Source organism: Trachemys scripta, chromosome 23, assembly GCF_013100865.1.
Source record: "Trachemys scripta elegans isolate TJP31775 chromosome 23, CAS_Tse_1.0, whole genome shotgun sequence".
Taxonomy (NCBI): domain Eukaryota; kingdom Metazoa; phylum Chordata; order Testudines; family Emydidae; genus Trachemys; species Trachemys scripta.
Window position 1 is genome coordinate 3,138,686 of NC_048320.1, and position 25,015 is coordinate 3,163,700.

A 25,015-nucleotide genomic window follows, 5' to 3' on the forward strand; every position below is an offset into this window, starting at 1 on the left:
GTTAAAACCCAAGATCTCCTGAGCCACATAATATCAATATTTCATATTAATGAATAAATTATTCACATTCAATACAAAGATATTGAGATAAGGAACACAGAAAAAGCCAAGCATTCAATAGCTTTCAAAAATACAGAAGCAAACTAATAAATTTAACAAAAGATATGCTAACCAATCTCAAACCAAACTAGCTAAAGAGTAACTTTAAAAAAAAAAAAATACATTTCAGAACCTCGTGATACCCTCTTTAAAAGTATTAAACCAAGGGTATAAGAACAATACTCATTATTTCAGCTGCTTTGCAGCTTTTTAAGATTCAGATTGTGTAAATGTAATGTTTTGATTACACTTAAATATTTTAAAACAGAGATATAATTTTTTTTTAAAGAATATGCACAAATGATTTGAACAAGTTTTACCTTCACTACATTGCATGGTTTCACAATGGCAGTTTTATAATATCACTAATTTAGGAGAATCTGGTGCATTTCCTTTCATAAATTTAGATTCTAAAATTTCAAATTCATAAATATGTCAATATTTTAAATATTTAATTTTTACATTAATACTGGGTATGTTTAGCATTGCTTTCCTCCTGTTTCCAGGTATTAGTTTGATAAGGAAAACATTTTTACATCACAATCAAAACTTGTCTGTTACTAGACTGCAGCCTATGGTGGGTTACAGTCACAGATTCATTATTTGAAAACATGTTTACTAAGGCAAACCTAAAAGAAACTTATCACTTAGAAGAATTTCACACTGTGCTTACCTGCACTGCAGAGTGGCAGTTAAAATAATCACATTACTTAAACTAACAAATCTGACAAGTTAATGTATTGCTGAAGCTGCTAATATAACCTGTTAGTTCAGTGGGTTAGTCTGGTTGTTAGTCTCCAATTAGTTAGAAATTGGACCTTTTTTTTTTTTTTTTGGGAGAAGCTGAACTTGCTTCATTCAGGTATTAACTTTAAATTTGGAAGAAAATCAATTAATTTGTCAAGCTTTAAGAGTTCATTTAAAATACTCACAGTACACTGTGTCTTGCCAAACCCACACTGCAAATTTTACTCTTGTATGGGTTAACATTTCATTAGTGTTTGTTTGTTTGTTTCACCTCTCTGATTCAAGAGGTTGCTGCTGTTCATATTTTCACATGCTTTATCTTCAGACTGTACCATCTCCTGAAAAGCTTTCTCCACATCTACTTGTCCAGCTATAGTGGTAGTTTTTGGTAAGGTCATCTGAAGTGCACACCAAAGGGTAGTACGTGCTTTGCGTGTTGCTACACTCATCTCTTTAATTGCCAAAGCGAGGGCAAAAACATCTGTGGAGAAGAAAAGGGTATTACACGTCCACTAAATATTGTTAATATTAAGACACCATTTGAGAAATTGGTTTCAGAGTAGCAGCCGTGTTAGTCTGTATCCGCAAAAAGAACAGGAGTACTAAGGTGCCACAAGTACTCCTGTTCTTTTTTCATTTGAGAAATGTTTGTCACTGAGATTAGATAAACTCCCGAAGAACACTCAGAACCCTGTATTGCTGCCCTATGAGGAAGGGTGGGACTCCCTTTTGAGTCTATCAATATAGCACCTTAAATCAGCAAGTGGGAGTGGCACAAATGATTTTAGGCACTTAGACCCAGATCCTCCAAGGTACTTTGGCACCTAACTCCTGATGCCTAAATACCTTTGAATACCTTTGAAACTGGGCCTCTGATACTAGAGTGATGAGTTCAATATAGAAACCTCTTGCTTAGCGCATGAACTCGCTACTTATATCTACCTCCTGCTAACCTCTTATAAATTGGTTAATTACATTTACCTACTGTTCAAAAATTTTACTCTACATTCCTAGCTAAAAGGGATCAGTTTAAACCATAGAAAAATTCTGCCATTTTTCCTGAGTCAAAAGCTCAGTCTCACAATAAAAATGAAAAAGTTAAAAAAAAAAAAAACACTATTTCCTATTATTATGGAATTATGATAGATTTAGACTTATTCTGCTACAATAGGAGACTGCAGAAGGACATTTATACCTCTGTCATCTTGGCATCTCGGAGCTCCTTGCCTTTGCCGATTTGAAGCATTTATAATTTCATCCTTTCTACGTGACTGCACTATATGAATTACCTCCAGATGTTTATCAAGAGCAGTGGAGATATTAGCATGAAGGGGAGAACTGCGAAGACGTTCCATTTTTCCAAGTAAAGTCACCACCTAATGAACATTTTATATCTGTTATTGATCATGTTGTCTTCATCTAGACTTAAGTGAAAATTAAACTGAAGTAGAAAATGTTATGCTTTTGAAAATAGGTAAAATCCTTACCTGTAATTTTATCTTCTCCAAACAAGAAGCCAAACAGTGCTTGGTTTGGGGATAGTAAAACAAAACAAACAAAAAAACCCAGTACTGATGGGCTTTTCAGCCAAGATTTCCAAAATTAACTAGTGATATTGGGTGCCTCAATGTTTGGGTACACACATTGGGAAACCTTTAAAAAGGGACTGATTTTCAGAAAGTGGGTGCTCACCACTTTCCGAAAGTCAGCCCCTTATACTGAGTCTCAATCAGGCACCCAAAATTACCAGTCACTTTTGAAAATCTTAGCCTTTGCCTTCATTCCACACTTTGGAGTAGACACAAGCTGAATGCCAGCTCCTCCTGTTAAGCACACTTGTTAAGCTTCCCTGAGAACTTACTGCTATAGCTGAGAAGACATACTTTAGGACTAAGAACCACGTTAGTAAAGCGTCAAGGCTGAAATTTGTTTAAAAACAATTGAAATGCTTTGCTAAAAGCAACGGTTGAGATTTTTAGGACAGTGTGGACTACTTAGCAATATTTCTTCCATTAGTAATTGAAGAGGTAAGTGTGCTAAAACCCCTGTGCAGTTTTTGAAAATCTCAAACATCTCTCCCGGGTCCACCTTTGAAATGTGGAACAAAGCTGGAAAAATCCCTCTGCTGTGGAAGAAGCTCCTTATCACATTTCGATTTATAGAGTTTTACAAAACTGTCAGTTACTCTGTGTTTTCCATCACAGATGAGCAAGTCTGAGAGTAAATCGCATTCTCCTAAAAAAAAAAAAAAAAAAAAAGCGCCAATACCCTTCCTTTATTATTTCAATTTTGGTACCACCTATTACATGTTAAGTATTTTCCAAACACAGGAGTCCTGGTCCCTACCGCAAAAAAGCTCAATCTAAAAAAACAAGAACACATAATCGTAAGGGAGTGGGGGAAACATACATCTTATTAGTTAATTAAAAAAAAAAAAAAAAAAAAAAAAACCACACACACGACAAACCATTGCCTGCAGTCCTTCCAACCAGTCACTATCAATTATACACTGCTTGCCCTCAATTCTCAGCTATGTTCAATCCAGAGGCGCCAGAACAGCGAGGGCCAGGGTCCCCTCACTTTTTACTTGTCATAAGGACGAGCGATGTGGGATCTCAGGGGAAGAGTCAGTGTGAGGGCTCGGGGAGAAGTTGCAGGGCCTCGAGGCGGCGCAAGGGTGGTGAGGCCACAGTTCGGGCACCGGTGACCCCCCATTGTTAGGAAGCTTCCGATGCCCCTGGTTCAATCCCTGTCCACTCACCAGCCGCAGTACATCTGCCTATCCCTTCAGCATCTATTATTCTTATTCAATGATTTTTCAGCCCCTCAACCCTCTACAAATGTTCTTATCCCTTATTCCATCACAACCACTGTATTTTAAATCGTCGTTCACACATATATGAAACCTGTAAGCATCACACAGTTTGTTATTTTAAGTATTTGAGCTTATTTTCTAATGACTTTTTGCAGTTCAAAACAAGAAGTGAACCTGCTAAACGAAACATGAGCAACCCAACCAGACTGTAGGATGGCTGACTTCTACTTATTGATCCTGGTGTCCTAGCAAAGTCCCAAGCTAGGCATTTACATGCGGTCCACCTATACTTCTCCTCTATTTAATTCCCTTCATATCCCAAATTGTTGGGCAGTTGGGCTGTAAATCTGTCTATAAATAGATGCATCATGTTCCACCCCACTGGAAACTACAGTGTTATGTCAAGTGAATTGAGTTGTACTATTCTAAACAACTCTGGGGTATGAAACTGTAAAATGGTGATAGCATACTTCAAAATCAGTTTTACTTCTTGAAATGAAGAAAAGGAGAACATTTGGCTACGGCAGTTATCTAGTCCATTAACATTTTCTAATAATCCCATTACACAACAGAAGTAAAAATAGTAAACACAGTACTAAGTTTCATTAGCAGAATAAAGTATGAAAAAAGGGTGATACCATTCCAGTAGGATTCAGACTTAAATTGGAATGCTGTTTGCTACACTGGCCGTCTTTGGGAAAGGATGTAGTACAAGACAATGATACCAAACCTGAAGAATCTAAGTTATGCTAGATATTAAAGGATTTGGGCTTTTTTGTAATGATGAATCTAAAGAGACCTAAAATTATGAAAGGTATTCATATAGGTGACAGAACTTACAGTGGTAGGCGGGCGATGGGAGAGTCAAAAACTAGGACATAAATTAAGTCTACCTTCCTCACATTTATGTTAAGGAACTGGGGGAGAACACCTTCACACAAAGGGTAAATAAAATCAGTTGCTAGGGATGGTGGGAACCATTCTACAGTAATAATTCAAAGGGACAGGAGAACAGCAGTGTTGCCGCTTCTTAAGTTTATATGTTTATGAGTTCTGTAGTTTGAGTTCATTTCAAGATATCCTTTCTAACTTTACTTAATTGTGAAGAATACATGTTTCATGAGGACTTCCACTCAGGGCCGGCTTTAGGCCAATTCCACCAATTCCCCCGAATCGGGCCCCGCGCCCAGTGGCAGGGTCACCGGGGTGGGGGCAAGTGGCCGAGAATCCCTTCCCTGGCTAGAGGCGCCTTTTTAATTTTTACTCACCCGGCAGCGCTCTGGGTCTTCGGCGGCACTTCAGCGGCAGGTCCTTCACTCGCTCTGGGTCTTCGGCAGCCCTTCGGCAGCAGGTCCTTCAGTGCCACCAAAGACCCGGAGCGAGTGAAGGACAAACCGCCGAAGACTACGAGTGCCGCCCGGTGAGTACAAGCCCCACATGTTTTTTTACGTTTTTTTTTTTTTCTTCAGTCATCCCTGCCGGGGCCCCGTCAAAACTGTTCGAATCGGGCCCCGCACTTCCTAAAGCCAGCTCTGCTTCCACTTATGACAAGTATATAAGTAATCTAAATGGCATAAAATTATGTATTACTAGTCAACTCACTCTGGCTTGTTCACGTAGCTGATCCACAATTAAGCGATCAACTCTTGATGGGTTTGATGTCAACCTTGGAATTGGAGTGTTGTTAGTACTGGAAACCTTTTTCCCTGGGTAGTTCTTGGCAAGAGCAGATTCAGTCTGAGAAAAAATATGACTTAGTTTTCTTGTGATATTAATGAAGTGTGTTGTCTAATTATTCTTATAGTAAACAATAATAAACTATCAGATTCTAAGAGTGGTATCTTTCCCCCAGGAAGCTTTTCTCCTAAAAATTCTTAAAGAAAAAAGTAGGGGCTGAAATGCATATAGTTGTAGAAATCATGTGGCTTGAAAACTCCTAGTTTGGGCTAGCATTCAGTCTGGTCATTGAGCAGACACTTAACACCAGATCACTAGCTCCCAAAGTGGATTTGGCAATCCTCTGTCATTTAAAAAGACTAAGCTGCCCATCCACTTCAAAGGAGCTTCTAGAATGACTGTATTTAAATTAAGTATTTAGGGCTAGTTCCACAAAGAGGACTCAGGATTGCAATCTCTAACATTTAGGTGCCTAGTTGCCTAGCTCTGAGATAGACACCTGGGCTCCCTGAACAATGCATAGGGAATTAAATCCCTAAGATTGACTCATAGAATATCAGGGTTGGAAGGGACCTCAGGAGGTCATCTAGTCCAGTCCCCTGCTCAAAGCAGGACCAATCCCCAGACAGATTTTTGCTCCACATCCCTAAATGGCCCCCTCAAGGATTGAACTCAAACCCTGGGTTTAGCAGGCCAATGCTCAAACCACTGAGCTATCCCTCCCCTCGTTCTGTCATCTACTACCACTGAAAGCAGACTAGATCCATCCTCTTCGGAATCGCCGTTCAGGTAGTTGAAAGCAGCTATCAAATCCCCCCTCATTCTTCTCTTCTGCAGATTGAATAGTCCGGTTCCCTCAGCCTCTCCTCATAAATCATGTGCTCCAACCCGCTAATCATTTTTGTTGCCCTCTGCTGGACTCTTTCCAATTTTTCCACACCCTTCTTGTAGTGTGGGGCCCAAACCTGGACACAGTACTCCAGATGAGGCCTCACCAATGCCGAATAGAGGGGAATGATCACGTCCCTCGATCTGCTGGCAATGCTCCTATTTATACAGCCCAAAATGCCGTTAGCCTTCTTGGCAACAAGGGCACACTGTTGACTCGTATCCAGCTTCTCATCCACGGTAACCTCTAGGTCCTTTTCTGCAGAACTGCTGCCTAGCCACTCGGTCCCTAGTCTGCACTTTTCCTTGTTGAACCTCATCAGATTTCTTTTGGCCCAATCCCCTAATTTGTCTAGGTCCCCCTGTATCCTATCCCTACTCTTCAGCATATCTACCACTCCTCCCAGTTGAGTTTAATTTGGGATTCACAGAAGCCAGCAAGCTGATCGGCGAGCTGCCTAAACTAGCCAGCAGGAAATGCCAAGGAGAGAGGTGGGGGCCTTGGCTTCCCCCTCAAAGGGAGTTAGGTACCTAACTCTAGTGTGGTACCTAATGCTCTCCTGAGTTAGACGCCTAAGCTAGGTCAGCCCTTTCTCACAAAAAGAGTGAGGAGGAGAAGGTGATTGTTGTCATGCCCCATTTTATAGTCTAATAGTTAGGGCACTCCTCCAGAATGTTGGAAACCCAGCTTCAAGTCCCCACTCTGCCTAATTCCAAAATCTGAACTTGAACCCAGGTCTCCCACCTCCTAGGTGAGAGTGCCCTGACCACCAGACTATAGGCTATTCTGAGGTAGGCCCTCTCAATCTCTCCCTTTAAAACTGTTCCACGTTGTATAAAATACTTAAATATTCATAGGAGCAGGGACTGGAATCTGGATCTCCCAGGTGACCGCCCTGAACACTGGGCTGTAGAGAGAGTGAGTCATTCTCTGTCTCAGTATTTAAGTGCCGGGGAACTTTACTGGCAGAAACGTAGGCACCTACAAGGTGAGGCAGCAACTGAGCTGGGTTTTGAGGATCTAAACTTTAGACTTAGATGTCAAAATCCCTTTGTGGATCTAGCTCTCACTGTAAAATTTGTATCCTCAAACTATGAGCACTGGACACCAGTTTTGCCAACAGTATGCATCACAGTATCAAGAACCCATTTTCATAACTGCACTTGCTTTTGATAGAATGGATATGGCTGATTCATGTATATTTTAATATTGATTAAATTAATTTCCAGACAAAATAACTACTTCAAGATAGAGCTAAGGTTAGAGTACATATCAGTAATTTCAGATAAAATACATTACAGGGATGTTGCAATTATCTCCAAATCAAGTGTTTTTAAACAAAGAAATTCAAGAAGTATGGTTAAACTTATAAGAAACCTAAAATTAAGGCACAAAAGTGCAGAATTAGAGCACTTTCTTAACTCTTCTTTGTAGAGGTACCATGAAATACCTGTAAGATTAAGGGATTTTAATGTTTGTGGTCCCAGATTAAATTAATGGTGTCACGATAGGACAGAGTAACTGCATTTCCTGTTTGGATTTTTTAAAGTTTAAACCTTGCCTCAAATTTCCTGGGTTGGTTGGTTTCTGGATAACAACATCCCTGCAGTGTACTTTATCTAGAATTAATTGTATGTATTCTCAATCTTAATTCCATTTTAACGATTTTTGTCTGGAATTTCCTTATTTTTTACTTCAAAATTTCATATATGAATATTAAACAAAACACTCAGGGAGAACATTACCATGTGATATTTTAATGATTTGAAAATATGAAATTTTTCAAACCAAGTTGTTGTTGTTGTTTTTAACTTTTATGACCAGATTCACCAATACACTGTGGCCATTTTATGCCGCTCTGGAGCAGCACAATGCAGCCAGAGCATACTGGCCAGATAAGCTAGGTTTACAATTGCTTTGTTTCACCAAATTCTCCCTATCTCTTGAGCCTCACTATACTGCTCTGCAGACACACAAACTTAGTTTCCCTCTTCCTCCTGCACTTTCAGCATTCCCCCTCTGCACAGACACACTGCTCCCTCTGTCTGTTTCTCTCCCTCTCACATACATACATACACACACAAGTTCCTCCTCCCTCCTGCCCTTTAGCAAAACTGGTGCAACAATGAGATTTTGAAAATAAATATTTGGGATTAATGGTAATTTTAATCAATATTTTTCGTAAGAGTTTCTCTTTCAGTAGAGACTGGAGTTTCCTTACAAAAACTCAGGAAGAACTGCTCTTTCAACAGGGCCAGAGGCCCATGGTTTCCCATTAGCTAAACTTCCCTAATGGAAGGCTCCCTATGGTGTCAGATGGTGAAGAGCAACAAGTTTAACTGAGAAAGTTTCATATTTTCTAGGGACAGCCTGTGGCTTCAATCCCACTGAGAACAACTGGAAATGGCAGCCATTATGGGTATGTCGACACAGCATTTTGGAGCATGCAAGAGTGAGTCTCCCAGCCCAGGTCAACAGGTTCAGGCTACAGGGGCTTGCATTAGCACTCTAAATATAGCTGTGTAGACAGCACTTTTAAGTTATGGCTCAGGCTGGCGCTCTGGCTCTGAGGCCCAGCCCCCTGCTGAGGCTGGGCTTCAGAGCCTGAGCTCCAGACTGAGCCATAACTTAAAAGCGCTGTCTGCACGGCTAAATGCTGTGTAGGCATACCCTTAGAAAGAAGGCAGATCTTTACGGACTTCTCTGTAGAAGAACGTTATTCTTCAGCCTTTGCTAAAGGGCAAAATTTCATTTATGAAAAATGACAAAAAGTTACTTGTAATTCTAAATAAGTCCTCAAATACAGCTTGTGCCCAAGATTCCAGTGAGTTTAACTGTAAGAGAAGTTTGAAGAGTCTGCTATTCCATTATAAAGATCGTTAGGGGTTAAAAAAAAAAGTTTGACACCGGTTGTTAAATTTCTTAAAGGATCAATTTTAAAATCAACTCCTAACCGAATTAATGGAAATACTTGTAAATTCTCTGGAAATTCACTGTACACTCAAACAGTAAAAGCTGCAGTTTTGGTGAAGATATATATGAAAAATATAATGTAAGAGAAGTTGAACCGCTGCTTTAGGTGCAAAACTCAATTAAAGTTTAACTGTGAAGCTGCAGGCAATGCACATAATCACAGATATCAAGATTTAACTTTGTATTTCCTGTTTTCAGTCCACTTTGCAGAAAAAGCTAATTTCCTCCCTAAACCCCCATTTTAGGACTTCATCACTTTCAAACCTTAGCACAGTAAGAACCGTCTAGATTTAAATTTGCTATCTACGGAACATAGAGATTGTCATGTCATAGTATAATGGAACTCTTTTGTATAAATAACTCTGGTTATTACCTTTTTTCTTTCCTTTTCCAATGCTCTCCATTGTTCATAACATTCTTCCAGTCTAATATGAAGTTCACTGGCAGGCCCACTACGAGTTTTAATTGGTCTTTGAAAGCCAAATGTTGGTACAAAACCAGAGAAAGAACCATCACCATACATCATTTCATTAAAATAAGGATATAAATTACTTAAATCATCATAAGAAAACAAATCATAGGAATCCATCGGGGGAACAACTGAATGGCCAAATGGATGAGTGGATCGCAAGGGAAACCCATTAGAACCAAGTTGCTGAAAGTTATGATTGCGTCTTAAATCTCCCATCATATAATTGTTTGAAAAGCAGGAAGCCTGTGTGCGATTTACACGGCTATTGACAATATTGCTGTCTCCACTTCCCTGTCTGTGGCTATTAAAGTGACCATGAGACTCCAACAGATCCTGGTATGTGTTCTGTGGCAATCCATCTAGATGTTTTTGTCCTTCCTCAGGATCATAATGTCCACTTTGTGGCTTAGCTTGGAAGTTGTGTTTGTTCAAATTTTCAGTGATCCCATATTGTTGAGCTGAATAGTTCTCACAAAAACCATTTGACTGCTTAATTTTTTTATCAGTAACTGATTCAAAGAGACTCTCTTCTCCAGTCTTAGTTAGTCCTTCCATACGATTAGCAGGCTGAATTCGTTCTGCAGTATTATAACTGAAATCAAAACTAGAAAATGCTGAAGGATTTTCTTGGCAGAATTTCTGAAACAAGTTACCATTTAAAGTTAAATTTGAAGATGACAATTGAGAAAAATCATTAGAATTATTGGAACCTTTTGGAGTAGCAGACAGATGGTTACTCAACTTCATCAAGGTGCTTGGATTCTGGTACAGGACAGAAGTATTGTTTTTAGTTTGAATATTCATCCAAGTTGGCCTTACACTAGTGCCTGCTGACGTGGTTGCTGAGTTTGATAATAAGGTCAGTGATTTAAAATATTCAGAATTCTGGGAATCAGATTTGGAAAAGAGTTGTTTTTCGGTGGCATTTGCAAAATCACTACTTCCTGGACAAGCTGCATGAGATTTTAGTCCATACTCAGATTTTAAACCAAAGTCAGTGGTAAATGATGGTTCATTTCCAAACTGCTTTTCTGACAAGAGTCCTGTAGTTTTAGAAAATGTAAAGTTCTGCTGATCTGGAATTGTATCTTCAATTTTTTTCTGAATTGCTGGTTTAACTTGAAATAATTTAGTGTAGGTATCTGTATCCACAGCTGGTGCTTCAGGTATTCCATTTGTTAACGTTTTACTATCTTGGACACTGAAGTTTGTACTTTTATTATGCTTTGCTTTACTGGGATGAGAATATTCTGGGTATCTACAATAATCTGCATTTTCACTGTATCTGTTAAGTTGTGGAAGAAACATTTCTGCCCGCTTTTGGTGTAACTGCACTTCAGGCCCTTTGGCACACACTTTATCTCTTCCATATGAATAAGTATCTGCTCCTGATTCTTTTATTACTTCTGAAAAACCCGTTTGTGGTATAAAAGAGTTTTTGATATATGAATAGCTTTGTAAGGGAGGTGTTTTAGCATTCTCATTGGTCTGCATGTTGTAACAGCTGGCATGATCATTCCTAGAAGGGTACAACCATTGCTCTTCCAGGTCCATACTAGTAAACCCATGATAAAGTTCATCTATTTTCTGTTGTGATGCTAGATTGCCACTGTGCAAGCATGGTTTTTCAGCAGCAGATATGGATTCACCAGTATAAAAAACATGTTGAGAGACAGCTGCAACTACAGGCCTTTTTGATTCCGACAACAGGTCATGGTGGTCTGCAAATCTAGTTGTGTTCACAGGCCATACTGACTTTAAATTTGAGGAGCAGGTCCTAGAAGAGGTAAACAAGCATGTATTTACAGTTCTGTCCTTGGTATTCCTCCCAGGGAGCAGAGGAAAGAGAGAGATCATCTCTCTTCTTCCCTTAGATCCCCCACCATTTCCCCTGTATTTTATACATTCCATATCCCAATATACTATCATGACCATCATCTTTCTTTTATCATCTACTCAACATTCCCTTTAAACTGAAGGGCTGCTTCCAACTGGTGCACAATTCCATCAAAGGGCTAGGTTGTGTCTATGCAGCAATATATACATATATCACACTGGAGAAAGATTTGCCATCTGACACTGCTCAAATGGAAATATAGCACTCACAGATCCTGATACTCCATGACCATTGTATTTATTTTAACTTGCAAAATAACTCCCAAACCACCACCATACCCCCAAATCCACCTTTTGGTACTCAGATCATAAGGCTTCTCTGTACTATCTTGATTACATCTTCAGGAGTGCTTGTGCTTTACATTATCTCACTGTCTCCTGCAGGCAAATCAAACCACTGAGCATAAATGAAGGAATATGAATGTGCCAGCCCACTAACTTTGGCTGCTTATGTGGAGTAACACAGAGAAAAAAAATGAAGGACTTATCAGTAAAGTAATAAGCAGACTGTAAAGATTAGAATTACACCTAAAAATAATTAAACCATGTAGAAAGACCACAAAATTGACACTGAAAAGAGAGCTCCATTTCTAATTGTATTTTATGTAAATTCTTCACTTGGAGGTCTTTCAATCAAGGTTGAATCTCATTCTAAGATATGCTTAGGTTTAACCAAATGTCATTGAGCTAGATGCAGGAATCACTGGGTAAAATTCTTTGGCCTCTGTTATGCAGATCAGAGAGGAAGGATGGTGCAGTGGTTCAGATGCTAGTCTAGGACTCTGGAGATCTGTGTTCAATTTCCTGCTCAACCACAGATGTCCTGTGTGCCCTTTGGCAAGTAATTTAGTCTCACTGAGCCTCAGTTCCCCCATCTGTAACATGGGAATAATATGTCGTTCACAGCAGTTCGCCAAGGATAAATACTTTAAAGATTGTGAGGCGCTCAAATGGGGGCCTTAGACAGACTAGATGATCATAATGGTCTCTTCTAACCTTATTCTATCTATGAAGCATTAATTGGAAAGCTAGGTAATTACCAAATTCTGCATAGGTAGTACTAAAAGGAATATTTTATGCTCTACAGTTTGCATGTAGGATTTTTCCCCATCTTTTCAAATATTAATGAAATTTATTGAAAAAGCAAAATAAAAAATTATACTTGCTTGTTTTGAGCATTTCATTTAACTTTAAAAAAAAAAAAAAAAAAAAAAGAAGAAAATTCTAACCTTGAATTTAAATCAATTCTGGTGTAGGAAATTAGCACAAGGCTGCAGGATTCAATGGGACACGGTTATAATATTTGCATAAGACATTTCCAGAATGCCATGAAGAGGAATTGGTATTTACAGCACTTGCTACAAAGAAAGTGAAAATCTAAAAGGAGTATTTGAATAGCTGGTCAAAAATGAGTATCGCTTTTAGTAAGCTCACCCATCTTTTAGTAGGGTTTGAAATGGGTTGTAGAAGTTGCAAGCTTCCCTCCGGGACCAGTAAATGCAGAAATGGCTACTGAAACAAGCAAACTGAAAAAGAAAGGGAAACGCTTCTGCAAGGGGAGGGGGAAGATTAGTAGTCCATGTACAGCAATATACTAACCCCTCAGCAAAATATGGCTGTGATTTATCTTGTTCTTCCAAGATGTTAGATACAAGTCCATATAAGTCTGTTTCACTGCCGTAATCATTTCTTTCAGTTTGAATCCTGAAAAAAAAAAAAAAAAATCAAACATTTGGATAATTACCTCCTTTGAATTCTCTCTTTAAAAGGCTCAGTGAAAATCTCAAATATGGCCACCAGAGACTACTCATTTTACAGTCTTTATGTTCCTTTATTCTAAAATTGGTTTGTAAATCAAATGAATCTATCTTGTGTAGAGCAAAAATAGGGTGTACTGACATAGGGCCTCCTCCTGAAACTTGCTGAACACCTTCAACTCAATGACTTCAACGGAATTGAGGTTACTCAACACTTTACAATATTGGGCTCAGTGTGCAAAAACAAACTGTCCTACATTAAAAAAAAACAAACTAAGAGGTCTATCGATATCGGTTTTTTTTTTTTTTTTTTTACAATTACAAACAGTTGCGTGTGTAAAAGTACTTTTTGCCAATACAGTCTCTCAGCTCGGATCTAGGTATTCAGGCACCCCATGCTTTGTATTGTATTAATTTAGATACCTAAAGGAAAGGCTCCTCAGAAGCCAGCAAGCTAAGCAGGGAGACACCTAAGATAGCCAGGAGTGAAATGCCAAGGAGAGGGACAGGGAGAGAAGAGGGGCTTAGGCACTGAACTGGTGCGCATGGCTGATAAGTGGATGGAGGCATCAACCTCTGGCTTAAGACCCTCAACTGTGAACAGACTTCTGGATTTAGGCAGCTAAGCAAGGTCAGCTGCTTAGGTAGCCCATGCCCTAGCAGTCGTGGGTAGAGCCCCCCTTTGGGGAGGCTAGCCCCCGGCTCTGTCCCCTCCCCCCCAACCCTACTGCAGCTGGAGTCCCAAGACACCCCACTTCAGCCAGAGGAGCACTGGGCCAGCTGGAGCCCTGAGCCTCCTGCCTCCCACCCCCAGCTGCACCGTGCCTCCCCAGACCCCAAACTGCCCCGTGGGAAAAGCTTGTTTCTTCTCTCTTCCGGAAGAAGACCCTGAGTATTTGATATGCGCCATGCAGGTTCCAGGGGAGCTGAGGAGGTGTGTGTGTTATTCAGCTTCCCGGGTTTATCAACAATCTCCCTAGAGTCCAGGGAGATTACTGATGAACCCAGGACACTGAATAGCAGATACCACCTCCTCAGTTGCCCTGGAACCTGCATGGAGCATAATAAGCAAAAACTCCCTCCCCCCCCCCCCCCCCACCCCCCAACCAGCATCCTGCCCCATTATACCCACCGCCTATGCTAGCAGTTGAAACAACATCTCTCTCTCTCTCTCTCCCTCCTCCACCTCCTGCTCACACCTGATACCTCTTACACTTGCCCTATGTACTGTGCTGCTCACCCCCCTAATGGCCCTCTTGCTAGAATGTCTGACAGGTATCAGAACTTAGAACTATTCAAAGTAGAGCCCTGCAACCTGATGGGACCTGATTACAAGTTGGGTAGGAAAACAACTGGACCCTCTCAGACTTGGGTCAGCTCTCTTCCTTAAGCCCGTGGGGTTGTCGTGGAGGCAGCTGTGTACACCAGTCATGTTGGTTGCCACCATCTCGCTGAGGTGTGTATATTTGCTGTGAATTGTGCTGAGCTGAGGAGTCCCAGTGCCTCTCACTCCACTACACGCAGGTATGGCAAGGTGGAAGTAGCTGGCAGGGCACACAGACAGCTCTCACTCAGCAGCACACACGTGCAACAAGGCAGCAGGGCACACAGCCAATGCTGACCTATGGGCAGGAGGCAGCGGAACTGACTAGGGTCTGGGTCAGGTCCAAAAATGACTCGACACTCTTGGGCTGGGTTCTCAAATTGGGCCTGAGCAGACCTCTAGTTCAGAGCAGGCCTACAGAATCTGGCTCCACTGGTGGACAGGTAATCCCCTGCCTAGTTTGATAACCCTGCCTCAGGGCTTCGACTTGAGCTAGGGCTCCGAGTTGCTTATTAACTGAGGGGTGGTGTCAGGGCTTAGACAGCTTTGACAATGCCACTTTGCAAAAATTTAGATGCCTACAGGATTAGATGGCATCTGAATGGTGGACTTAGTGCCTAAAGAGGCCAATATGCACCTTGTTCTGGGCCTAAGTTCCTAAGGGCCACATTTTCACAGATATTTAGGTGCCCAAAGATGCAGTAATGGAAATATGTAATGGAAATTTCCCCATTACATGCATCTGACGAAGTGGGTATACCTGCCTCTGGAAATTTCCCTTACATGCGTCTGACAAAGTGGATATTCACCCACGAAAGCTTATGCTCCGATACATCTGTTAGTCTATAAGGTGCCACAGGACTCTTTGTTGCTAAATTACTCAAAGAAATCTTGTGAAATGCTAATGAAGCACTGTAACTGGAAATGCGAATTACAAAGCAAGTGGCCATTGTGTGAGTAAAAACACTTATCAGATTGTTGTCTGGAGAAGAAGCTATAAGTACTGATTCAAAGGAAGATCCTTCAATTCTGGACTGTTTGGATTCTAAGAGGGCAGAATAACTGAACATGAAGATGGAGATCCCCAGAGTTATTTTGGGTAGCCCTGAAAAGATTTTTGGGAAACTGGCAGATTACTACATCTATGCTATCATTTTGGATTTACAAACATTGACTCACGTGTTATTATATATTACAGGGGTAGGCAACCTATGGCACGCGTGCCAAAGGCGGCACGCGAGCTGATTTTCAGTGGCACTCACACTGCCTGGGTCCTGGCCACCGGTCCGGGGGGCTCTGCATTTTAATTTAATTTTAAATGAAGCTTAAACATTTTAAAAACCTTATTTACTTTACATACAACAATAGTTTAGTTATATATTATAGACTTATAGAAAGAGACCTTCTAAAAACATTCAAAGTATTACTGGCACGCGAAACCTTAGTTAGAGTGAATAAATGAAGACTCGGCACCCCACTTCTGAAAGGTTGCTGACCCCTGATATATTATCTGCTTTAACTTCTCAATAATTCATTCTTTTTTCTTAGCTAATAAACCAATAGTTAGTTTACTATAGAATTGGCTGGCAGTGTTGTCTTTGGTGTAAGATCTGGAGTATCAATGGATCTGGGTGTAAGTGACTGGTGCTTTGTGACTGGGAGAAACGTGATGTGGTATGATTTTTGGTTTATGTAACTATCACCACTAAATTCAGTTTGTCTGGATGACAAGAAAGGCTGGAGAGTCTAAGGGGACTATCAGTGACGCCATGGTAAGACTAGTATAGTGATTCAGTTCACATTTTTTACTGACTTGGTGAAATATAATAGACTATACCACCAGTTTGGGGTGTCTGCTCTTGTTTTCTGACAGGCTGCCCTGAGATAGGCACTCACAGTAGTGAGCCACTCCAGACAGCGTGACAAGGTCCCTTCGAAAGTTTTACCCTAAATCAGACAAAAAAAATATTCCCTTTAAGAAGTAGATGCTCATTCTTCTAGGATGACTTATTAAAATAACATACCTGTTCTTTACACTAATCTGAGAAACAGCAGATTGTTTAATATCATCTCCATATGTAGACCATGGTGCATATAAGAGAGAAGAGTCAACAGAAGTTGAATATTCTGACGACGTAGAAAGTGAAGAACTGTATGTTTGATTTAGGTCTATATTGTCTTCATTCTGTATTTTAAATGCAATAAAATAACAGATTAATATAAAACATATAAACTTGTAATTTATTTCACTGTACAATGCTGTAACTGGGTTCATGCTTGGGGGGCAAGGGTGAGATTATGAACAGTGAACAGGGCAATTAGTTTATAAAACTGACACTAAGGACAACAACAGGAAATTATTCTATAACAATTAAATGACATTGATCATAGCTCAGCACATTTTCACACAGCAGAGTGAAATTCACTCTTTGCCAGCTCAAAGACTCAGTGTCTTATTATTGGGATTCAATCAATAAGTTATTTACCTGTTTTGCTAATAAATTATTAAAACTGAGAATTTTACAGGTATAACTAATTCCATATAGTGCTGGACAATGGAATTCGTTCCAGTAAGTTTCAGTTTATGGTTCTCCTACAGTAGGGGGATGCTTCAATGTTCTGGTTGCAAACACTGCAGACAAATCTTTACATTAAAAAAAACAAACATGTTTTCACAGAATTTTCTTAATATATGAAAATAAAAAGGTTTTGTAAAATTTATTTGGATAAACAGGCTACATTTGGGGCCCAAAATACCTGCACATTCCTTTACACTACATATGTTTATAGGTACTATACCAGCTGACCTCACACCTTATCCAATGGTTGGAAGTTGAAGCTAGACAAATTCAGACTAGAAATAAGGCATAACTTTTTAATAGTGAGTACTGAGATTCTGAACCAATTTACCAAGGGGTGTGATAGATTCTTCATCACTGAATTTTAAAATCAAGATTGGATGTTTTTCTAAAAAATATACTCGAGGAATTATTTTGGAGTTCTATGGCCTGTAGGAAATCAGACTACAATGGTCCCTTCCGGTCTTGGAATCTGTGACTTAAATCTTGAATCTAAGACTCTTTTAGACAACATTATTAAGGGGGGCATGGAACTAACTGAAAGACAAAAGACAGCTGGTGTAAATATTTCCAAAGAATGCAGAGAACTATCTGGAAAAGAAAAAAGAACTTCTATTTTAAAAGATTAAGCTACAATAAATCCCCCCAACTTTGAAATCACCTGCTTTTCCAACCACACTATCTTGCTTCACTGCTAAATAAAGAGCAATTTATAATGTCTTCCTCAAGTTCCTCTCTTCCACCACTGTTGGAACCTCATTCTGTTTCCCCTCGGTCTGGATTTTATTCTCTCTCCTTCACCAAAATAGCCCTCATCAATGTTTCTATCTTTTTCTGGTCAAATATCAAGGGCTATACTCTAACCTCACCCTTCCTGACTTGTTTACTGCTTTTGATCACAGCTTCCTCCTTGAGCTCTTTGTTTCCTTTTTTGATTGTCCTCTCTTGTTCTCCTACTTCTCAAACTGTTTCTCCGATATCTCATTTGGTAGGTCCTCCAACACCTAAATCACCATCTGCTAAAAAAACTCCCTGACAAAGCACAGGAACAAATCTGTACAGACACATGCCTAGAACCCCGACCAGGGGTATTCCATTTGCTACCCAAGAGCCATAAACCTGGATATCCTGGACGCCCCATCATCTCAGGCATTGGCACCCTAACATCAGGCTTGTCTGGTTATGTAGACTCTCTCCTCAGACCCTACGCTACCAGCCCTCCCAGCTATCTTCGAGACACCACTGACTTCCTGAGGAAACTACAATTCATCGGTGATCTTCCAGAAAACACTATCCTGGCCACTATGGACGTAGAAGCCCTCTACACCAATATTCCACACAAAGATGGACTACAAGCTATCAGGAACAGTATCCCTGATAATGTCACAGCTAACCTGGTGGCTGAACTTTGTGATTTTGTCCTCACCCACAACTATTTCACATTTGGGGACAATATATACCTTCAAGTCAGCAGCACTGCTATGGGTACCCGCATGGCCCCACAATATGCCAACATTTTTATGGCTGACTTAGAACAACGCTTCCTTAGCTCTCGTCCCCTAACGCCCCTACTCTACTTGCGCTACATTGATGACATCTTCATCATCTGGACCCATGGAAAAGAAGCCCTTGAGGAATTTCACCATGATTTCAATAATTTCCATCCCACCATCAACCTCCGCCTAGATCAATCCACACAAGCGGTCCATTTCCTGGACACTACTGTGCTAATAAGCGATGGTCACATAAATACCACCCTATACCGGAAACCTACTGACCGCTACACTTACCTACATGCCTCCAGCTTCCACCCAGGACACACCACACGATCCATTGTCTACAGCCAAGCTCTAAGATATAACCGCATTTGCTCCAATCCCTCGGATAGAGACAAGCACCTACAAGAGCTCTATCAAGCATTCTTAAAACTACAATACCCACCTGCTGAAGTGAAAAAACAGATTGACAGAGCCAGACAAGTACCCAGAAGTCACCTCCTACAAGACAGGCCCAACAAAGAAAATAACAGAACACCACTAGCTGTCACCCTCAGCCCCCAACTAAAACCTCTCCAGCGCATCATCAGAGATCTACAACTTATCCTGAAAGATGATCCTTTACTCTCACAGATCTTGGGAGACAGACCTGTCCTCGCTTACAGACAACCCCCCAACCTAAAGCAAATACTCACCAGCAACCACACATCACTGAACAAAACCACTAACCCAGGAACCTATCCTTGTAACAAACCCCGATGCCAACTCTGTCCACATATCTATTCAAGTGACATCATCATAGGACCTAATCACATCAGCCATACCATCAGGGGCTCGTTCACCTGCACATCTACCAATGTGATATATGCCATCATGTGCCAGCAATGCCCCTCTGCCATGTACATTGGCCAAACCGGACAGTCTCTACGCAAAAGAATTAATGGACACAAATCTGACATCAGGAATCAAAATACTCAAAAACCAGTGGGAGAACACTTTAACCTGTCTGGTCATTCAGTGATAGACCTGCGGGTGGCTATATTACAACAGAAAAACTTCAAAAACAGACTCCAACGAGAGACTGCTGAGCTAGAATTGATATGCAAACTAGACACAATCAACTCCGGTTTGAATAAGGACTGGGAATGGCTGAGCCATTACAAACATTGAATCTATCTCCCCTTGTAAGTATTCTCACACTTCTTATCAAACTGTCTGTACTGGGCTAGCTTGATTATCACTTGAAAAGTTTTTTTTTTTTCTCTTAATTAATTGGCCTCTCAGAGTTGGTAAGACAACTCCCACCTGTTTATGCTCTCTGTATGTGTGTATATATATCTCCTCAATATATGTTCCATTCTATATGCATCCGAAGAAGTGGGCTGTAGTCCACGAAAGCTTATGCTCTAATAAATTTGTTAGTCTCTAAGGTGCCACAAGTATTCCTGATCTTCTTTTTGCGGATACAGACTAACACGGCTGCTACTCTGAAACCTCTCAGTCTTTGGCACCCCAGCCTCTTTTCCCTTTACACTCACTATCTATGTGAACTCAGTATTCAAAATTTCAACTATTATCTTTAAGATGATGACTCAAAGATCTACCTTTACACTCCTGGCCTGTTTCCCTTCAACCAATCCCGCATCTTAACATATCTGACATCTCCTTTTGCATGTCTTGCTGTCAGCTTAAACAGCGCCAAGCTGAAATCCTGATTCTTCCTCCAAAATCTTTTTCACTCATAACATTCTCTGCACCTTACCCATCTGTCAGATTTCCACACAAACATATCTGGGCCCTCTTCCACACTGCCCAGTACATATGGAATGCTCAATCTGAGCTACTTGTATGTCTACTGCACCCTCCTCCTTTTGATTTTTTCTCAAGACCCACTTTGGCTATGATATATATGAGGAAGCAGCCAACTAATGACAGATTAAGAGGCAGGATAGGGATAATTTATCATTCTCTATTAATAATATTTTTAAAAAATACAAATATATATCAGTTGTATATATGACTATATTTCTTCCTCTACCCTTGTATATCACTTGTTTTCTTAGAGGTAGAGACTATAGACTAAATCCACAAACGTACTTAGGCATTGCAATCCCTATCCCCTAGGCACCTTGGCTCCCCATACAACACATGGTGAGAGTTAGGAGCCTAAGGAAGAAATCCTAGAAGACAGTAAGCTTAACAGAAAGCCACCTAAACTACCCAGGAGTGAAATGCAAAAGAAAGGCTGGGTCTCAAGTCCCTGATATCTGAGGGGTGGGGCCTAACTGCCATTGATCGGGACCTCTAGGCATCTGATTGACAGGCTAGAGTGAGACATCTATTTCCACTCAGGATACTCAACTGTGAACCCTCTTCTAGCGTTAGGCACCTAGGCAGCTCAGCCCATACCCTAGCAGACAAAACACAGACATTTATCATGAAAAACTAGAGCACCACTCTATCATAGCTGATAGCATGGAAATTAGGGCAGTTACGTGGGAGATCTGGGTTCAAGTCCCTACTCTGCCTGATTTGGAGCAGGGACTTGTACCCAGATCATCCACATCTCAGATGAGTGCCCTAACCAGTATCCAAATCAGTCTCACATGGGTGCAATCAATTATTTATAAAGTGGAACAGCTCAACAGAAATTGAGACAGACCCATTCCAAAAAAACCCCATGAGACTGGGGGCTAGGGCACTTACTTATGATGTGGGAGGCCTGGGTTCAACTCCCTCTTCCAAATCTGGCAGAGCAGGGTCTTACAGCTATGTCTCCCACAGCCTCAGTAAGTGCTCTAAACATAAGGCCAGGGGATTCCTAAGCTGATTGCCTTTAGTAACAAGTACCAGGTATTATGCATGCCCTGAGGACACCTACGGGATCAGGCCCCCTTGACAGGACAGGTGGGGAAAATACCTAGTTTGAGAATCCCACCTTAAGGCCGCTGGAGGTTCAGCAAGAGCTCCCTGCAGCTTGTTAGCTACACAGCTGCATCAAAATTTAAGAGGCTGTAAGCTTGCCTATAGGTGGTAACTTACACTGCAATGCAAGCCCAGGGCTAGTGGGACTCGAGCCATCTGACCCATGTTAAGGAACCCTAACCTTGAGTGTCTAAATTGTATTTTAACCCTATGTTAAGACTTTTGTAATCCATGCTTGAACCTAGGGCTCTGGCAACCACATTGCAGCACACAGGCCAGAGAAACCATATCCCAGAGTCCCTAGTGCCCACTCCCCCTGAAATGTGACAACTCTATCCCTAGGACCATGGTGCACTGTGGGAAAACTTTACTATCTCTCCTCTCACCCCCCCACACCCATGTTATCAGGAAGCAGCTTGCTTTGCAAAAGGCTTGATCAGTTCACTCTCCATTTCAAGCTCAGGAGGCTGACAGTGTGCGTGCAGTTTAGTGATCAGAAAAGAATGGGTTGCACTGACCTGAGCTGCTGCCATTTGCAAAGGTGGGGGTCAGGGGGTGGTTTCCATTTTCAACGGTGTGGATTGTACATTGTTGGGATAGAGAGGACTAAGGAAGTTGTCCCATGGAAATATGGGATACTTCCAGCTGACTCCCAGGACCTGAGTCAAGCAGAGCTGCATCTACCCTGCAAAGCAATAGGGCTCCAACCCTGGGTCCTGGCTTAACTTGAGCTTGGACCCTCCAGCTCTAGGCTAGTGTAACTGCAGAGTAGACACATGGTTAGGCTAGGGCGCGGGCTTACACTGCAGTTCAGACACACTCTCAGGTGCCATGGGACTTTAGGTAAATATGGGGTCAGGCAGCAGCTTAGCGGTTCTGAGAAGGTCAGACGTAAGTGCTTAAAGAGACAGTGGGGTACCTAAGTACCTCTGTGGATCTAGCCCCATGTTTTCATGTTTGTATAATGCAATGGGGAGCTGCTCTTGACTAGGGTCATTGAGTACTACTGCTATATAAATAAGTAATAATAAATCAAGTTTCTTTTAATCATCACAAATTATAGGTTTAATATATCAGACAACAGAAAAACAGTTAACAGGAAGCTCATTTGTGTTATTCTAAAGCAGTTTTCAAACTGAAATATCTTTTTGGGGGGGAATTCTCTTTGTTTTATATATTTTTGACAATTAAGGGAAGGGTAGTGGACTACATCCCTTTCTTTTTGGCAGGGAAAGAAGGGGAATAGAAGAATGAATATAAGCTGAAAATAGCTGTCATCTTCCATTATTGCCATCATAAAGAAAAAACTCCTTCAATTGAGTACCATCCTTTCAAATAAAGGGTTGGTATGAAGCAGACACTCAAACAAAACTAAACTGTTTATACTCTGCTGTCCATGCAGCTGTATTTAACAATAGTTTGGTGTGTTTCTTACTGAAAACAAATACCTGTAAAATATACATTTATTTAGAAATAAGTAGCTGAACCTGTAATTTGTAGCAATCATAGAATGAGCTGGAGCCTGTCATGATAACACTATTGAATACATCAGTTAGCCTTCCACTGGTTTCTGCGCTACTCCAACAGCGATTGGTGCCTCTGAATGCAACTTTAGGCTATGTATAAAAAGAATGGGGTAGAAAGGCACAATTACACATTAACCCAAGTAAAGATTTTAATTTTACTCTGATGTCAAACTGTTTAACTCTTCTAAATTTGCCTGCAGATTCTGCCCAGGTGGTTTTCAGCAAATCGTTCACCTGACAAGAAGAATAAAACCCTTTTATATACTAATGGTCCAAATTAATCCTTCCCTTAATTTAATGGGTCAGATCCTTGACTAAGTATGAAGACTGCATAGAGGGGCTGGGGGAGAGGGCCCCGATACAAACTGGCTTCTGCACTCCCCCATTCATGGGCCACCTACATGGCAGGCTGTTCACCCACTATAATTTTGAACACCTTGAAAGCTCTAAATTATGCCACTTGCCAAAAGCCCCAAGGAGCCTTTTGGGGTTGACTTGGCTGAAGTGGCACCTGGAAATTGCCAGGTGTAAGGAAGCCAGACACTACCCTTTCAACAGCAACAAGGGGGTGGCATAGGCACCAGTACACCATCTCTGTGCTGCCAGATGACCCCCTAGTCTGGGTGATCCTCCCATTGCCAATTATATATCAGGCTAGATTTCCAAGACCTGAGCACCCACAGTCTGACCATAAGTCATAATGAGAGTGGTGCGTGGGGACCTCTTTGGTGAAGCAGGCCCAGACCGGCCATAAGTCACTTTGTGTCAGCAGCCGCTCTCCCACAGCTCATTGCCAGGGCTGGGCACAGGGGAGAGAAGGCCTGCAGACCAGGGACGATGGCATTTGCTGACAGTCAGCTTGGACCCCGTGGGCTGGAGAAGGGGTGGGGCAAGCGAGGGGCTTAGCTACCCAAGCCCACCAAAGGCACCTGGTTACCACCCGCCAACCTGTCTGTGGGAGGGTCGCTATGAGGGGATATCTCACCGCCCAGGCACAGAGACCCACTTGGGGCTCTGTCCCTCCAGCCCCACATGCCTACACCCAGGACCCCCCCCCCCCGGGCCCCGCCCCCCCCCCTGCCCCCCCCCTCCCCCACCCCTCCCCGGCCCCCTCCCCCCCCCCCCCCCCCACTCGTCCCCCTCACCTCCATGGGCGGCGAAGGGTCGGAGCCCCGACTACAATACCACTCAGGGAAAGCAGGGGCGGCTGAGCAGCGGGATCCCCCCCATGCCCGGAGACGCCGCCGCCGCCGCTCCCCTCTGCCGGACTGAGGATGGCGCTAAGCGGCCGTTACCCCTCACACCACAGCGCGGGAGGGGCCAGCTCTCGAGCGCAGACTACCCCAGAGCATTGGCCATCCCCATCTAGCCAATGATAAACCGCCTGACTCCCTCGAGGCGCTAATGCCTCGTGATGCCCTAAGCCACGAGGGCATTGACCTCCCGAAAGCCAATAGGAGATTCCCTTGGAGCCCCGCGACGGCCGCCACTTAACCAATGAGGAATCGCCTCGCACGCCGCTCCCACCAACACGCGCATCACGAACCGCCTCATTTCCCCCTACTCTATCCCAGTTGATCTCGTGACCTCCACTCTCTGATTGGCTACCTTCCAGCCAATGGGAAATCGTCAAATGATTTGTTTACCCAGAGATTAGTCGGGGACGGTTACAGCCGCTGCAGCCCTTTCCCGCTCAAAAACAGGGTGGCTGCTCATTGGTCATGGGTACAGAGGGGTTTAGAAACCCAACAAGGTGATTGGCTAACGGGTCGGGAGGGGGAAGCAGAGGTTACCTGGCTAGGGCTTTCTACATTGCAATTTGTGCACAAGTGTCATGGCC

At 42.0% G+C, this 25,015-nt stretch overlaps 1 protein-coding gene across 1 annotated transcript; it reads right to left on the reverse strand.

Moving 5' to 3' along the window:
• Window positions 1–237: 237 nt before the first annotated feature.
• Window positions 238–23,250, reverse strand: MEIOC (meiosis specific with coiled-coil domain). The gene is made up of 7 exons (XM_034755988.1): window positions 23,137–23,250; window positions 16,674–16,834; window positions 13,168–13,272; window positions 9,574–11,449; window positions 5,264–5,398; window positions 2,042–2,222; window positions 238–1,327 (listed from the first exon to the last, which is right to left on the reverse strand). The coding sequence occupies exons 1-7, from the start codon at window positions 23,176–23,178 to the stop codon at window positions 1,083–1,085; spliced, it is 2,745 nt and encodes a 914-aa protein (XP_034611879.1). The 5' UTR covers window positions 23,179–23,250; the 3' UTR covers window positions 238–1,082.
• Window positions 23,251–25,015: the final 1,765 nt, after the last annotated feature.